The sequence below is a fragment of the Mus caroli genome, unplaced genomic scaffold (genome assembly GCF_978045245.1).
Source record: "Mus caroli unplaced genomic scaffold, Mus_caroli_1 scaffold_16, whole genome shotgun sequence".
NCBI classification, from domain to species: domain Eukaryota; kingdom Metazoa; phylum Chordata; class Mammalia; order Rodentia; family Muridae; genus Mus; species Mus caroli.
Window position 1 is genome coordinate 56,788,673 of NW_028227271.1, and position 19,196 is coordinate 56,807,868.

The 19,196-nt window shown below is 34.3% G+C and overlaps 1 protein-coding gene across 3 annotated transcripts in view; it reads left to right on the top strand.

Moving 5' to 3' along the window:
- Positions 1-19,196, top strand: part of Csmd3 (CUB and Sushi multiple domains 3) — a 1,262,970-nt gene that overhangs the window by 1,141,409 nt on the left and 102,365 nt on the right. For all 3 annotated transcript variants that reach the window (XM_029469819.2, XM_021183659.3, XM_029469820.2), the window contains 2 exons: positions 17,348-17,428; positions 18,006-18,119. In XM_029469819.2, coding sequence (XP_029325679.1) covers positions 17,348-17,428; positions 18,006-18,119 — 195 coding nt within the window. The remainder of the gene's footprint in view (positions 1-17,347; positions 17,429-18,005; positions 18,120-19,196) is intronic.

A 19,196-nucleotide genomic window follows, 5' to 3' on the forward strand; every position in this document is an offset into this window, starting at 1 on the left:
AGATGCTCCCAACCTCTCTTTCCCTGTGCTGTTGATTTCTGTTCTCACTCCCAGCCCTCTCTTACCACTCCCATACCTGATTGCCATAATTATATATTATTATGTTCTATGAGTATGGTCCTACTAAAACATCCTGCCTTACATAATGGAAGAGTGATCTAAAATACTTTACAGGACCAAGTTTAATCTCCATAATTAAATCTGTAAATATTTTATAAAAATTGGACAGTAGACAGTACTTTTTCCACTATATTAGTATACTACTTAGTGTGTCATAGTATAATGCATTGTAATGAAATATTAGATATGATTTGTGCTACGGGAAATCCAAATTTATCAAATATGATTTCATTTAAAACCCCTAAATCACACTGACTGGTAAAACTGAGAATCCACTACATGACACTAGAATTGCTTAACTGAACATTTTATGTCCCAGTTGGATGATATCTGATCAGTTTCTCCATAGCAACTCTGAACATCAGTTCTGCATGTTTATTGTAACATAGCTACTGAGAAAGTGTGATGTTCTCCAGAAACACTTTCAGGCTTCTTATTTGTTCGGTTTTCTCCCTCTAGTCTGTAAAATTCTTGGGACAAAATAAATTTGGTGTTAACTGCCTTAAACCCCTAAGACAATTCAACAGCCCCATTTTGTAACTTTATTTAATAAACTGAAAGATAGATGGTTATTTATCTTTTATATTTGTTAATTAAATTGAGTTTTAAAAGATGTCCCAGTGGTTAAGGATATGTATTGTTCTTACAGGGGACCCATGTTTGATTCTCATGAACCATGTGGCATCTTATAATCATAACTGTAGGTTTTAGGGATTGGACATCATTTTCTGACCTTTCACAGATACCAGGCACACATGTGGTACACAAACATGCAAACAGTAGTCTTATAAATATAAGTTAAAGAAATCTAAACAATAATTAATATACTTTCTTAAATTTAGAGCAGTTTACTTTATCATTTCTTTTTATTTAAATTATGTGGATTATAAAAGTGTTAGGTGTTTAGTTTATTAATTTCACAGGTCAAGGTTTTTAATGTGTTTTCTTAAGGTCACACTGATCATTTATGATTTACTTATTAATATATTTTAGTATCTTAAAATGAATATATGTGTTCTCCCTCTCTATTATGTTCAAGATGAGATCTATTCCAACTCTATGTCCTCTATAAAGTATCACCATCCTAAGACTTTTCAGATGAAAAATAACAATCATAAAAAGCTTTACAAAGCAAAAGTTATGTGTAATGAATAGAATACAAAGGTCACTTTTCCTGATATATTTCATTTGAGGAAATGTTTTCCCCCTCAATTACTGTAACCACAATCCACTACAGTAAGAACTTTACTTGGAATACACTACTGGGTCAGAAGGAAGTTGGCAGATGATAAAAATTAAAAACATTTGTTATGCTGTGACATGTTGAATATAAACTCATATACCCCATTGTAAATGGATGACACTAACTTTGAATATCACCATATTACTAAGCCACCATTCACTGAAAGATAATATGCCTTGACAATAATAGTTGTTATGCATTAGTTATTTCTAGTTTACATGGGATCATTATTAGTTCTGTTTTAAGATGGACCTGGAGGGCATCATCTTGAGTGAGATAACACAATCACAAAGGAACTCACACAATATGTATTCACTGATAAGTGGATATTAGCCCATAACTTAGGATACCCAAGATATAATATACAATTTGCTAAACGCATGAAACTCAAGAAGAATGAAAACCAAAGTGTGGACACTGTGCCCCTTCTTAGAATTGGGAACAAAACACCCATGGAAGGAGTTACAGAGACAAAGTTTGGAGCTGTGATGAAAGGATGGACCATCTAGAGACTGCCATATCCAGGGATCCATCCCATAATCAGCTTCCAATCGCTGACACCATTGCATACACTAGCAAGATTTTGCTGAAAGGACCCAGATATAGCTGTCTCTTGTGAAACTATGCCAGGGCCTAACAAACACAGTAGTGGATGCTCACTGTCAGCTATTGGATGGATCACAGGGCTCCCAATGGAGAAGCTAGAGAAAGTACCCAAGGAGCTAAAGGGATCTGCAACCCTATAGTGGGAACAACATGATGAACCAGTACCCCGGAGCTCTTGTCTCTAGCTGCATATGTATCGAAAGATGGCCTAGTCGGCCATCACTGGAAAGAGAGGCCCATTGGACTTGCAAACTTTATATGCCCCAATACAGGGGAATGCCAGGGCCAAAAGAATGGGAATGGGTGGGGAGGGAAGTGGGGGGGGGCGGTATGGGGGACTTTTGGCATAGCATTGGAAATGTAATTGAGGAAAATACGTAATACAAAATATTCAAAAAAAAAGAATATAAAATATAATTGAAATTTAAACAATCAGGAGTAAAGCGTAAAGCAATAAACATGCAGTATAGATAGACTAGATATAGGACATAGATAGAAATAGGTTTTTCTCTGTCCAAATAATTATTTATTCATTTGTTTGCTTGTTTTTTGTTCATTCATTTATATATTTGTTTACTTATATATTATTTTTCAAGACAGGTTTTGTTGTGTAGCCTTGGCTGTCTTAGAACTAATTATAGACCACACCAACCTCAAACTCGCAGAGATCCACCTGCCTCTGTCTCCTGAGTGCTGGGATTAAAGGCATGTGCCACCTCCTCCACCTCAATGATTCATTAAAGAAAACACCAAAAATAAAAATAAAAAAACCAAAATTTTTTTGAGTTCACCTCATTTTTAATAACATACTTCACTTAATTAACCTGACCTCCAAATGTCTTAGTGTTTCAGTTATTGTGACACACAGGCTGGGATAGTTGGGGGTTGACAGTTCTCTGTGTCTGTTCTGTATGTTTACACAATGTGCTGGGGCACCATAAAAAATGGCTGTGAAGTCTGACTAATGCAGGAGAGACGTGGAAAGCACAACACTGAAATCTGGTTCTATTGATTTAAACATAGGCTATTGGTTTTATGATTTGTTCATTTGTTTTCCAGGCTGTCTTTATTTTCTAATACCTGAGTGTAAAACAATCTTTTTTTTTCTCTCAAAAAGGGGAATCTTATTAAGCACACAATAGTTCCTCCTTATTTGTGGCTGGAATTCAACTGTCTCATGCATCCACAGTCTGTTGTACTCAGTAAATAATAAATGAAAAATCCCCCAAGCCAATCCATAAAACTTAAATAAATTTTAAAATAACCTACAATTATTGAATTTCATAACATTATTTAGTGTTATTTCTCTATTTTTTTGTTTCTAATGTGCTCAGTGAGAAATTCCAATGATCAATCCATAAAAATACACAAATTATGATAAGATTATAATGATTAAATTGTATAACATTATCTACTGTTATTTTTGTTCTTAATTCATAAGTTAAATTATTAAGTTAATTGATTAATAAATTAAATTTTATTCATGTAAATTTAATTCATAGCATAAAATTTAAATGTATGCAGAGTAAAATCTTATTTATAGGGTATAGAGCAAACTGTAGCTTTAAGTAACAACTGTGATTTAAATGGTCCTGCAAGTGATAGAAGAAGAATAGTAATTCTCATTACATATTGTTTTATATAATAAGAATATCTTAAAGAATAAGTTCATTGTGTAGTAGATAATATATTTATCTACTGTAAATAGATACTGTAACATCTTTTAAATTAAAAATAGATTTTTTTTTCATGTAAAATATTCCAAATAAAGTTTCTCCTCCTTCTCCTATGAGATCCTCCCCACTTCTTCTCACCTCCAAATCTAACCCCCTTCGGTCGATGACTAGGAAATAAACGGGCTTCTAAAGGAGAATGTAACATAATATAATACATAATATGGATATTATAATATATAATATGAATAAAATAATAATAAAACAAACAGAAGATGAAGAGCTTACCCCATTAAAACACAAGAAGCATATATAAATGCAGATACTGGTTACTCTTTTCTTTTATTATCCATTTAGTTCAAGAGACTATGTACACATAAGACAGTGGGATTCTAAGCACAGATTAGGAGGGACCACTATGTGCTCAGTAAGATGGTCTTTTATAAAATGATGAGATCCCCTTAGGCTCAGATATTTGAAAATAAAGATGTTGTGGTTAACACAAACAAAAATGTTCTAAAAACCAATAGCTTTTGTTTAAGTCAACAGTTATATATTTTAGACTACTATCACAACATAACGTAATAAAACTATATATATATACATATATATGATGTGAAAAGTATAAGAAAAGTAAAGTAAAAATTATATGTGCATATATGCACATATTAATATATGTATACATACAATCACACACACACACACACACACACACACACACACACACACACTATGCCAATGCATGGTATTAGGAGATAAAAAAAATCTCCAAAGATTTCGTTTTTTTCATGATTTTGTATTGTCCAGCTACAGCTGGCCATGCAGCCTACCTTTGAGAGTAGTTTATTTCTTCAGTGAGACTTCATTAGCAAGTAGTGATCAGTGGGTTGTAGCTTCTGCATTAAGAATGAGGGCGTGTGAACAGTTTTTCTTCTAGCTCCAGGCCCCATCTCATGTAGATTCAAGATTGCTTTGTCCATACTGCCTCAGTTCCTGTGTGTCAATCATCTTTCTTTAGAGGATCTTGTTTCCTTGGTGTTTTCTGTCCATCTGCCTCTTACTCTTTTTCTTTATTCCCCTTTAATAGAGTTGTCTGAATCCCTTGGGAGTGGGTGGCTATTCATGGAGATATCCTGTTTATGGCTTAGTCTTCTAATGTCTTCTACACACTGAATATTGGCTGGCTGGCTGGCTGTGGTTCTCTGTATTTGTTCACATCTGCTGCAGTAAGAAGCTTCCTTGATGGTGGCCGAGCAGGATACTGATCTATGTGTATAGCAAAGTTACATTAGGAGACAATTTCATGTTATCACCCTTTAGTAGCGCAGTATTTCATTTACCCTAGTTCCCCTTGCTAACTACTTTCAGGTTCTTGATCACCCAAATAGCATCGGGTATGAGGTCTGGCTCATGGAATGGGGGTTAAGACAAATAAGATATTGGTTGGTTACTCTTAGATGTGTGATACCATTGCACTAGCATTACTTGTACCACTGTAGACCAAGTGTTTTTATCCATGTTCCTGTTTATTTTTCCCCGTTGATAGTTTGCAAAATACCTTCAGGTACCCAAAACACCAACTCTTACAGGTGAAGGTTCTATGTAGTCGCTGTCTCTATTTCTCCATGTTCTCCATGCTATATAAATGTTGTTTTCAGTGAAATGCAGGTTTCAGGGATGCTGTCTGTAATTTCTGTTTGGTCATCTTCTAAAGATATCAGTTCTACACAGTTAATGCTGTGTTTGGGAATAATTTAAATAAGTGAAACATATTTAGATAACTACAAATCAACTCAGTGATTAAATAAATAAGTGTCCCATCAAACATATAAGACATTCATCACTATGGCTTCTATTTTGATTTTGTCATAATGTCTCCTCCAGACAAAGATCATCATCAGCATAGCTTTTATTAAACAGGAATTAGCTTATTGACTTGCTATAAATGATGAGACAATGCACCAGTGACAGATACTGGATATCTCAAAAACTATCATAGGGACACATGTGATAGACTGTGAACTGTCTCAGTGTATAGGAACAATTCAAAAGAAGTGTTTTTTTCTGGATTAGATGCTGTTCAAAAAAAATTAGATTGGTTTATGTCCAGGTATTTTAGACATCTTTTGTTTTCCTATATAGAAGGAATGCTCTATATATACATAATTGCTATGGAGATAATATTCTCTCATATTAGTTGATGCAGAATAATCTTGCTGAAATGGAATGGCCTAAATTATGTTCTAGTACCATAATCCTATTATAGGAAGGTCTTGTTTATATCTTGCTCCAATAGTCCAAATTATTATCTTGTCTGATGTTCACCTTTAGTAAAATGGTTTTCATTTAATTTCAGACAAGTTCTAAACTGAAAGAATATATATATATATATATATATGTATATATATATGTATATATATATAGGTATAGATATAGATATATCGATACAGGTATAGATATATAGATATAGAAAGGTATAGATTGTGTGTGTATTTAAAACTTCAGTTCTGAATATTCACATTGGATTAAAGTGAAAACTAATAATTGGTATAGTATATTACTGCAAAAGTACCACAAGGTGTGGTGATGAATGAATAGGGACCAGAAATAGAAGCTTACAAATAAAACACTGTCACTGCTAATGTCCTCTGTTACCTGATAATGGGCAAGGATACTCAACCATAAAGAACAGAGGCTTTTGTTCCAGAACTTAATGGACTCAGTGCTGTGTCACAATATCTTCAATTACCCATGTGCATAGGAGGATGACTACTCATGCACCAGACACTGGAATTTTCCTGTAATAACCCTGAGAGCTCCCAATACCTTTCTTTGCAGTGTTTTATGTTCCTTTACCATGAAGTTAATTAAAGATGCTTACTGTGAAACCTCCCCAGGACACAGATTTTCTTCTCTAAACCTTAAAGTCAAGGATTAATATTTGCTATCATTTCTGACAGCAATATCTTATCTAGACAGAAAGAAGGTTTTTAATCTCCAATATTCAGTACAGAAATGACAGTTGTAAGTGACTCAAGCATTACAGAAACACTCCTATTCATGTTAACTCATTAGTAGGGTTTCTCCAAAATGTTGTATGTGTATATATATATAGATGCATATGGGTATACCTATTTTCTATCCTCTTTGTGATTTGATGAACATTTATTAAAGAGCTTTTCACTATGCTTTCAAGTGAATCTGTTTAAATTAATTCTAGGTGATATTAAAACAACACTGCTACAGATTCCAAAATCTAGAACATAATTATCAGTGTATCCACCCAGACCTTTCTCATATCTGCAGGCGATCATACTTGACCTAATATGAATCATCTCTGAACTAACCCAGGGCTTAGTGTCTATAATGGAGCAAGATAATTATTTTTATCACCTACAAGGAATAGTATGTCCTTACTTAGCTAAAAGGTTATGTACTTGTGCTTTTTTTGGTTTGGAGAAAAAATGGCAATTTGCCGTTTTCTGCTTTACTTTTCTAGCAACCTCTAATAGTTCAGTTGAATAGACATAGATAAATGTGGGTATTCTTTTCTGCAATTGGGTTGGATGTGCAGTACAAAGAAAGTAGGAAATTAAAAATAACCAAAAAAATATGGCCAGAATTAAATTCTAAAGCGATTGCAAGAAGTATTGGGCCAGGAACCAGATATCCATGCACACTCAAACAAGGCACTTACGTAAATAATAGCTACCTTCTGAGATAAGGAAATGCTAAATACAATGCCTCCATGTTGTGGTTGAATGATATTGTCAAAGTGCTTCCTTGAAAAGAATGGAGATCTAGATCAATTGTGATTTTGAAAACTGTAAGGAAGTATCCCATGCATCATTTCTCTTAATATTCATAATTGACGAAGTTCTTAAAGAACACTCCATGAAAAGTGTGGACTAAAATATGTGAACTGACTGTTTAAAATTTAGGTGACATTGTTTATACCGATTGCCTCTGCTAGTGACTGAATATGTTGCTTTGTGTACCACCATTCACTGCTCCAGGTCAACTTCCCTCTTCCACACAGCTCCAAAAGAGAGAGAGAGGGAGAGAGAGAGAGAGAGAGAGAGAGAGAGAGAGAGAGAGAGAGAGAGAGAGAGAGAGAGAGAGAGAGAGAGAGAGAGAGTGTTGTTTGCACTTTAGAAACAAGTGACTTTTATCCCATGTTATACTGGTGATATTTATACTAGACCTTCATGTCTTCCTCGGTAGTAACTAGAACATGGGTTATGTGAAGGATGATACCATCTTAGTTTGATGTTTAATAGTTAATATTTTCTACATTTTATATAAATTGCAATTAAAAATAATTATATCAGTTCCCTCTTTCTTTCATCTTTCCCTCCACTTACATGTCCCTTCTTTCAAACTCCTTCTCCTATATTCCTCATTCTTCCTCAAATTCATAACACACACACACACACACACAAACACACACACACTTATGTATGATTCTATGAATATTATTTCAGGGCTGACCACTTGGTATTGGATAACCAATTATGGTGCAGATTCCTGGGAAAGATTCATTCTCCTTGTTTCAGAAGTCATTAGCTGTCCGTAGTTCTGTGTTAAAGTTGGGGTTCCATGTGCTTCATTTTGTTTTTGTTTTTGTTCTTTTGTTTTAAGAGACAGTGTTTCTCTGTATAGCCTTGGTTGTCCTGGAACTCACTCTGTAGGCCAGGCTGGCCTTGAACTCAGAAATCTGCCTGCCTCTGCCTCTGCCTCCCAAGTGCTGGGATTAAAGGCATGCACCACCACTGCCCAGCTATGCACTTCTTTCCTTCTACATCAGCATGTTTCTTGTTATTGTCATTGTCCACATCTTTTTCAGGTAAGGATATTGTTAATATATCATAGATAACTTTATTATTGTTCTTTCCACTTTTCATTTTATTTATTCTTCTTTCATATGTTATATCCTGACTGCTGCTTCCCCTCCCTAAATTTCTCCTAATTCTCCCTACACCTTCCATCTTCCCAAGTTCCACTGCTCCTGTTTTCCTTCAGAAAAGAGCAAGCCTCTCAGGCTTATCAACTGACCATGACATAACAAGACACAATAAGACTACGCATGAACCATAGGCAACCCAATGGATGGAAAAGGTTGCAAGAGCAGGCAAAAGAGTCAGAGACACTGTCACATCAGTTGTTATGAGTGCCACAAAAGCGCCAAGCTAAAAAGTCTGCCCCATATCCAGAGGACAGAGGGCATATCCATGCAGACTCCATGACTGCCATTTCAGTTTTTGTGAACTTCTATGAACCTTGCTTGGTTGTGTGAGCCATTTTTTCCCTGTTATCCAAGATGTCTCTGGCTTTTTCAATCCTTTTTCCTCCTTTTCCACAGGGTTCCCTGAGCTCTGCCTAAAGGTTGGATGTGGGTGTCTTCATCACTTCATGAGCTGCTGAAAAAAATTCTTTTTTTTTCTTTCTTATTTTTTTTATTACGTATTTTCCTCAATTACATTTCCAATGCTATCCCAAAAGTCCCCCATAACCACCCCCCCACTTCCCTACCCACCCATTCCCATTCTTTTGGCCCTGGCATTCCCCTGTATTGGGGCATATAAAGTTTGCAAGTCCAATGGGCCTCTTTTTCCAGTGATGGCCGACTAGGCCATCTTTCAATACATATGCAGCTAGAGACAAGAGCTCCGGGGTACTGGTTAGTTCATCATGTTGTTCCAACTATAGGGTTGCAGATCCCTTTAGCTCCTTGGGTACTTTCTCTAGCTTCTCCATTGGGAGCCCTGTGATCCATCCAATAGCTGACTGTGAGCATCCACTTCTGTGTTTGCTAGGCCCCAGCATAGTCTCACAAGAGACAGCTATATCTGGGTCCTTTCAGCAAAATCTTGCTAGTGTATGCAATGGTGTCAGTGTTTGGAAGCTGATTATGGGATGGATCCCTGGTGATTAGTGGGCTAGGAATTTATCTAAGAATATAGGAGAATAGCATTAGGAATTGTTTCACTGACTTTTTTTTTTTCCCGGTGTAGTTGTCAGTCGTGTTTGATTCTACCTTCAGGTATGACATACCTGGATGGACAGTAACCTGAAGCTGTAGGGACTCATTATTTTAGTATATATAATCTCACAGCAGACCTGGGCCTCTGACTCATATTCCTTTCTGCCTTCTCCTCTACATTGTATCTGAGCCCTGAGGGTAGGTGTTTGATAAAGGTAAACTATTGAGGTCTGAGTGTTTCTAAATCTCTCACTCTCTGCACATTGACAAGTTTTTGATTTCTATGTTAATTCCTATTTCTGAAAGAGGAAGCACTTTTGATGATAGCTTCACCAGTCATCGATCTATGGGTATAGCCACCTGTTGTTAGTAAGTGTTTTTATTACTTTGTTCCTTTAGAAGAACAATGGAATTTGATTTTCCCCAAGGTCCATGGTGAATTGCTCAGATTTTTGGCCACTTGATCAGTGTCAGGCATTGGTTCCATCTCAAGGAGTGGTTCTTAAGTCCAATGAGAAAATGTTTAGTTAATCCCACATTTGTCCATCCTTCACTTCATCATATCTTGTAGGCAAGGTACCATGTAGATTATAGATTTTGTAGCTGATTCATTTGTTACTTTTCTTTGCTAGTTAGCAGATGATCTTCTATTACTGTTGACACTAGTCATTGGTGGGGAAGGCTCTGTGTAGGCAGCAGCTTGACTTCTCAGTGTTTGGTGAGATATGTAAGCATTGTTGCCAGCAATTGAATATTACCATCGATTTGTGGAAAGTAACAAATAGCCTTTGTGATATCCTGAGCTGATGGGTTGTTTCCATAGAACCCAAGCTTTAGACTGTTTCAAATATTTCCCAGAAGATTTCATTTATTATATTGATTATTCTCTGATTATATATGCAATACATTTTAACTTGTGTTGTATAATTTCCTGACCTTTGTTCTCTCTATATAATGTGTATTAATCCTTTGACAGATATGCTGTAAGGAAAGATTCTCTGCCTCTCATGCACGTCTTCTTCGGATGACAGTTGTTTTCTTAACTAGACTCTGGAGACATTGTAGCTCTCATAACATCTCAAAAATTAATCAGGGTGGGCATGAAAATTACTTAATGTTTTGAATGTTTCTTTTGCTGTGCTGTGCTAGTAGTTGTAGGATCAACAAATACACATTTGCAATAGATGTATTGCTAGATTATGCATTCTAGTATATTACAAGTCTATGTGAACCAGTAAGTAATCTCTGCAATTTTAAAGCAAATTGTCCAGTGTAGAACCAGAGTGAATTTATTGCTCTGTTTTTGGAGGTGGTAGGGTTTTTTTTTTAATAGTTATGAGGATAGATCCCTAATATAGAATTTACATGCAGTAGAATTTAAAAATTACTTCAGTAGTCATACTAATGTTAAAATTCACTAGACAAGGAATAGAGAATACATTAAAGTGATGTGTGCCTCTCTCCAGTCTTAGTTTTTAAAGTATTCTAATTCAGTTTCAGTTTCATACCCATTTTATAAATGAGAAAAAAGATACACTTTTTAAAATTTTAATTTATTATTGTTTAAAATATCATATATGTATAGAGTGTATCTTTTTCATATTCATCCTCTCTTTCTGTCCTTCCAATCCTCCTGGGCTCCTTACCAATAACAGCTCTCCTAAAATTGTGTGTGTGTGTGTGTGTGTGTGTGTGTGTGTGTTTGTAAGATATGAACCCAATCAGGAAAGTCTGTACATGAATGAGTGAGGAGTCATATGCTATCATGCTAGAATTTTTAACTAGCTAGTTCTTTATACTTGTATGCAGGAGGGTATCACATGCATACGTTTCTGTTTTTCTTTAAATGACGTTAAACTCAGTCATTAAGAAAATATTTATTACTTATTCACTGAATGTTTGATACTCCATGTCAAATACATCACTCCCAAAAAATTAGCAGTATTGCAAAAAGTCTCTATTTTCAACAGTCTGTATTGAGTGGATAAAATGGATATGAAGTCAATAAGTTTCATATTATTAAAAGAATAATAAATCGGAATGGAATATATCACCTTAATATAATATAATCAATGGGAAGACTCTATTTAAGACAAATTATAAAAGAAAGCAAAACAAGTTGAATGTTAGTTATCTAGAAGTGCAGTTATTTAGAACATGAAGTTTAGACACTTTGTTATCCATACTAAATTATTATTATTATTATTATTATTATTTGTTTTTTGAGACAGGGTTTCTCTGTGTAGCCCTGGCTGTCTTGGAATTCAATCTGTAGTCCAGGCTGGCCTTGAACTCAGAAATCCGCCTACCTCTGCCTCCCAAGTGCTGGGATTAAAGGCGTGTGCCTCTACTGCCTGGCTAAAAATTTTGTTATCCATTCTGTTTTGGACCTTTGTTGATTGACCAATAGAGGAACTAGGCCGTTGGTGTATTTGTTTGTTTGTTTTTTCCCCCGCTCTTGTTTCACTTTTACTAAAACAATAATGTTGTTTAGCATCTAAGAAAAATATAGCAACCTATGTGGATGACATGCTGGTTTACATCTGTGGTTCTTGAGATTAAAATATTCTCAGGAAGTATCTGTTTCCAGCTAAAGTATAAGATGGTTTATAGCTTGCATTAGTTTCTTTGTCAGTCTCATTTTCTATTCTTATCCATTACCAGCTGTAATTATTTTTATTTTTATTCCTATTGTAGTGAGTTTTGGTTAAAATTAAAGAGATTTAGTTAGTCTAGAATTAAACAAAAATTATAGTTCCAAAAATATGGTCTACATACTCTTAAATCATTTATCGCCAAATCATCCCTGTTTTCCCATGTTTGTCTCCCAGAGCTTTCATATACAATCATGTTTTGTTGTTTATGTCTACATATTTTGTCATCTCTGTGAGGTTTGTTCATCTCTGTAATCTCCTTCTTTCCAAAACACACACCACCAACACCACCACAATCATTCTAATCACGAGACTACTTCTTACTTCAGCTAGTCAAATTCTGCTCACTAGTTTTTTTTGATTTACATCTTTCTCATCCATTATCAGTCTACATCTGAGAATGATTATAAGTGTTTAAGTGTAGTTCTAATGCATCATCATATATGACAGATAGTAGGAACTCAGTAAGAACTTACTTGATGCACATCTAAATGAGCCATGGAAAGTGCTGTACAAAATGTAAAGATCTGTCAAATACTCCCATAATAAGCTGTTTAGAATGCAAGAACTAATGCATGGAAGAGTAAAGATAGAAGAGTACAAAATTGTCCACACTATTCACTATGATTAGAGGCTAACAAAGCTTCCCTCAATGGAGATCTGGGTAAAGAATTGTATGTCAGATAAAAGTTTACTTAGAGGAAGCATAGGAATTAGGCAGATTCAAAAAAGAGGGACTGGGGATAGTAAAATTATGAGTGTGCCTGATCTCAGACTATAAAGTCAGGCTGTAGCTCATGGTATTCAATATGTATTCACTGTATGTATAAGGGGAATGAGGAAAAAACTTACTCCAACTCTTGTTTATTTTCTGTAATTATGTATAAAATTATGATTATGTGAACAGAATAGATTTGATCTTTTACTTTTTCATGTGTGGAAATGTTTATTTTTATAAATGAATATTACTGCAAATGTATGCAAGTACTGTATATGTGAGTGTATGTATGTGTGTGTGTGTGTGTGTGTGTGAGAGAGAGAGAGAGAGAGAGAGAGAGAGAGAGAGACATTTACATGTTATATGTAGAACCCTGAAGTTTATATTGTATGTCTTCTTTTGACCTGTCTTCAACTTATTTGTTGATGAAAGTTCTCACATGAAATACAGTCTTTACCAATTTCCTTTACTTAGTTGGCCAGATATCTCTGTAGATTTGGAGAATTATGGCTCTAGTCTTCTTGCTTGAGTAACAAGGACCTTGAATAGTGTCTAGATTAATCAACAATTGATATGAAAAAGAGATGAAAACATTAAAAAACACATACACTAAATTCCAGTGTGTGTGTTCCATATTATTCCTAATAATATGGATATTTCAGTTCATAGGATTTCTGGAATAATAGTACCATGAATAGATTAAAGCAACACATAGTTCTTCCTCTCTTTATTCTTTAATAGATTCTTGTCCTAAGATGATGCTGGCCTAGACTTTGTTATCTTCACTTTTCAGTCACAAATGGCAGTTTATAAATGTTTAGACGTATGACACATCACCTGTTGAATTGATGTAATTAAGTTTAATGATAAGAAAAGCTGTTCCCTGAAGCAGAGACAGAACTCCAAAGTAGTTATTGTGTTTAAAAGATGTTTCTGCCATCCCAGAACACTGTATGAGGCTCCTTCTTGTCTCCTACCTTCTGGGAATCAGCCATAATAATTGTATTATATTATCAATGTGAATCACTATGATCTCTTTACACCCAAAGTGTGGCCATGTCTCTGTGCATCTTTATTTCTTCTTATAAGGATAACAGTCACTAAATAAAAGATTCACTCCAGTTAAATATCAAGAAAACTTAATTATCTATGTCTTCAATAACTGTTTCACACAACAATCTGAGATTGAAGAAAGATATCAGTGTAATGAACACCATTCAACATGGCATAGCAGGTGTGAAATGGTGCAAGTATGATATTGACAGCAACAACGTAAAATTCTAGAATTATTTTAAGGAGCAGATAATCAGAAACTGAGAAAACCAAGGTACTTAGTACATCCTATTACTTGATTAGTTTTAGTTAGTACTTTGTTTCAATGTTAAAGAACAAACAGATGAAACAAATTTCTTCTATCATTTCCAACCTTTATTCTTTATGAGACCTCCACACTATTTTGGAACAGCTTTCTAGGCAGATCCTACTTAGGTTCTGCCTCAGATATTTTCTTACTCATCGTTGCCTCAGTTTTGTCACTTTTTAAAAAATTTAATTCTGGGAAACATTTAAAAAAAGAATAATTGTTTAGAGACCCTTACATCTTTATAAACTTACAACTTGGCATTCATTTAGAACATATTTTTTTGAATGACACACATAATGATAGGTGGCCATTATAGAGTTGCATAAAAGGCAGTTAAGCAAGCATTTTTGCTCAGGTAACTTAAAATCTATTTCAACACTAAAACAATGAGCAATGAGAGAAGTATATGGATAAAAGTGCACTTCACAACTAGCTTTGACTATATGTACTATGCATATAACATGTTTTTGTGAATTTAAGTTTACACAGTAATAGAGAAACTCATTGAGGTTCATAGAAGACATGATTCACTTCTTATTTTTTTAGATTTGACAATTAAATCATAAAGTCAGAAAAGGAATGAAGCCAAAGGAAACTGCCAAAATAGAGGTAGAAAAGCTTTATTCAAAAGAGTTTTGTTCATAATCCACATCCATTAAGCAGATAAAAGTATTATTGTTTTTAGTAGTGTTAAGGACATTGTACCAAAGACTCTACACAGCCACATTGTGATCCTTTAGCTTCTAGGATTGTGGCTTATGAAATTCATGAATTGATGGAAGAAAACTGGAAATAGCAGAAAGCAAAGGAGATGGTTGGTCGTAGCATCCATGTGAGGTTGTGAAAATAATATGAGCCTCATCGATAATCATTTACAACTTTTCATCTATTGTGCACTAAAACTGAGTAAGAAAACTCATTCTTTCCATGTACCATGAATGAGAGAATCTAAGTTTTAATTCATGAATAATGAATTAAAGTGCTATAATTCCTTAAAGCAATGAAATAAGTAATTATTGCCACACTAATTGAAGATAAATTTACAAAGAAAAGGGAAATCATGTTTTTGTAGGTATGTTCACACTTCTCTATTATCTGAGTTGATCTCTCTTCTGCATTATGTCTAAATAATATTTTCTCTAAATATGGAAATATAAGTGTTTCTCTGTGTAATGTTTATTTATCTTTATTTTCTTAAGTCTTTCCATTACTTCCTTACAGTTACCTCTTATATTTAGAACAGGGTTCCTATAAAATTTAAATATAGGAAGTGATTTTTTTTTAATTTTCTAGTCATTTTTCACTAAACTTAATAAAACATTGAGTATTGATTTCTAACCTGGGCTTTCTTGTTAATTATTCTTTGTTTGTTGGTTTGCTTGTTTGTTTGCTTTATTCTTTAGTGTCACATCTTCCCTGTTCTGTAGGGTATTACTCAGAAAAAAGTCACTGATCAACAAGTTATTTTATAAGCATACTGTAGTACAGGCAAGAAGACTTTTAAAGAACAGGTAGTAATTTACAGAGGCCAATTCATTATTCTCCACTGAGTCATTCTCTCTCTCTCTCTCTCTCCCTCTCTCTCTCATACACACACACACACACACACACACACACACACACTCACATTTAGATACACACATATGTATACACACACACATATAATGTATTATATGTGTGTGTTTATTTCAAAATTTTTTCTTTACCAGCTAATTATCCTTTTATAAATGACTTCTGGTTAGATGTTAATAAATCACCAAGGATCTATCTCTGAAATTTGTGTGCAACATTTCTTTTCTTTTCTACCCTGAATCTGAAAGGACCTCTGTGTTATAACTATTTATATCTAGAAAAACATTGCTTTATCTTAGTTGCAGTAATTTCCTCTTCTAGGAGTCATTCTTAACCTGTCTGGTTGATCTTCCTAAGTTTGACATTAATCTTTGTAATAGGTGAAATATAGCAGATGTAGGCTTTAAAGTAAGAGAACATTAAAATGTGTTCTCACTCGAAGTCATGTCCAATGAATTAGTTTGTTTTTGATAGAACGTTCTCTACCTTTCTTTTCAGCATAAGTAGCAAAATATAACACATGTAAAACATTCATTTTCTGCAATTGAAAACGCATTTCTCAATTGAAGAACCATTTAGTATGTCTGAAAAATTCCTAGAGAAAACAAAATGTTAACAAAATATACTTCATTGATTTTTTTAGGTATCTTTGAATTAGTTTCTAAGACTTGGATTCAGAGACTTTGATGGTCTTTAAATAAATCTAATACCATCTTAAATGAGGATTGTTATTTTAAGACCATGATGATAATTGCAAATGCTATATTCCCACACACATATATCTCACAGGTACATTGATGTCCCAGGATGAATTAAAATTCTAAAGTTAGATGCAGTAGGTTCACACTGAGCTCAGCAATTACAGCTTTGTGATTTGGGTACTTTAAGCCTTCTTTCAATAGTTTTCTAATTGGTAAAATGGAAATCATCATGGAACTAGTTACATATATATAAGATAATTTTTTGAAGGTCAACTGAGATACTATCAGCAAAGTGTTTATAAGTTTGCCAATGAGTTATTAGATGTCAGTAACTTTCCTAAGGACAAGAAGTTCTGTGATGGACCTTGAGACTAGACACTATTGAACAAATTAAGACACAAATGCATCTTTCAAAATTGTGATCATTCCAAGAAACAACAACAACAACAACAACAACAAACAAAAAAACCTAAGGTTTTAAAACCACCTAACATGATTTAAGAGTCATAAATACAGTGTTAGACCCAGAGTATTCTAACAACTAAAGAAGTAATTGTTTTCTACTTTGATTATAGGATTTTTTAAAAAGTAATTGAATGTTTAAAAGTAAGATATATTTTACTTTTTCAAGAAGTTTTGTGTAATTTTTCATGTACATGTATGCTTTGAGCTTTTCAGGAATGGAATAAAAAGAGTATTTAATTTTCTTTTTAGCTTACCAACTGAGAGTGTGCCAACCTCCACCACCTGTCCCTAATGCAGAAATCCTGACAGAAGATGATGAGTTTGAAATAGGTAAAGTCTTTTAAATAACTTGCAAAAAATACCCTCATAGCAGAACTATCTTTCTTAGAAATTAATATAAAATGTACAATTGGAACAGCCTGTAGGTTGATGGGATTTGTTGAGATTGTGAAGGAAGGAAAATAGTCGAAAGAAGAAAAGGAATATTAAAAACACCTATGAATGCTGTTTATCTCGGACATTAAATTTGTTTTGTGAGCTTGAAGAAATGGTGTCTCACAACCCATGATAGAAACTTTAGTAATAAACAATAGATGGCAATCTCTAACAATATAAGGATCATGCCTATGTAAAACATAGTATTCCCTTCTGGCCAGAGCTTCAACGTAGCTGGTATCCATCATGAAACCTGGATCAGTAACTAATGTCTGCTTTCATTCATGGTTGGAGAGTGCTTTCAAGCCTCATTTGTTCAATGTTCAAGAGTTATTCCTGTTTATAATTGATGGTGTTTTAAAACTGATTGAAAATGAGTAAATGTAAAGAATTCTGCTCCTAAATTAAAAGAGCTATTGAGCTACGCTCTGCAGCTTGTCTGAAGGCTTCCTTCTTTCCTTTTCATTAACAGGTGATATTATCAGATATCAGTGTCTTCCAGGGTTTACACTGGTTGGCAATGCAATTCTGACCTGCAGATTGGGAGAGCGACTGCAGATGGATGGGGCACCTCCAGTGTGTCAAGGTACTGATGTTTCACAGATATTTGTTTATGGTCCAGGTTGGACTCATCCTAGAGTTTCACCTGCCATTGTCTCATGAGTGTTGGGATTGCACACAAAGCAACACCTAATTTGTGGGAATTAGGTGTTAACATAAACATTTGTTTTGTATTTAAGTCAGAATAGAAAAAAATAAAAATAAAACATTTCCAGTAATGATAATATGACTCTGAGGTATACAATCCAATTATTTCTTAGATGGGCCAATTAAAATAATCTTTCTCTTTTTTTTCTGACATTTAATTTTTTATAATTAGCCTAATATCAGCTTAACTTATATGAAGTATTTTTTCTCTACAAGGTGTGAAAGGTAAAGAAAAAGAGGGAAAATTCCTAAAAGAAAGCCCAAGGCTATCACTAATTTTATTAGGAAAAAGGTACTCTAGCCATTTGTTATAGAACTCCTTATTTGCTACATGTAAGAATATGAAAATGAGGGTTCAGCAGATGGACACACACCAAAATAGCAAGCAAGCAGGAAAGCAAGCAAGCAAATAAACAACCTTTAACTGAGCATACTATATAAGGATCACAGTGGAAGGCCAGACCAATCCTCCCAGTGACAGCAAACCATGTTCAGAGTATATCCAGGAACCTGTAAAATAAGGGTAAGTAGGTGTGAATCAAACTGAGCTTGAAGAAGGCAAGGAACCCTGCATTCCAAATGGGCAGTGAAAGTTTTATTAGAAAAAGCTTAGCGGAAAGATTGTCTGGATGTCTGTAGAACATGAAAGGAGACATATAAGAGAACGGGATATGGTTATAAAGGAATTTACTCTGTCACCAAGGCAGTTAAAGATAGGGTTTGAAAGACTAGTATATTTAAGATGCTCAAACACCTTTCACTGTTGATTTGTGCTGGCCATAAGTCTACCTCACAGTAACTTATGATATATTGTAGCTGACTTGAATTAAATAGAACTGTTTTATTATGTTTATTTTTAGAGTTTTTTGGCTCATTTCTTTATTCAAATTTTTTCTCACACCCAGAAATCTATTTCCTAAACAGTAACTTGTTACTAGAAAACCTAAAAGAAAAA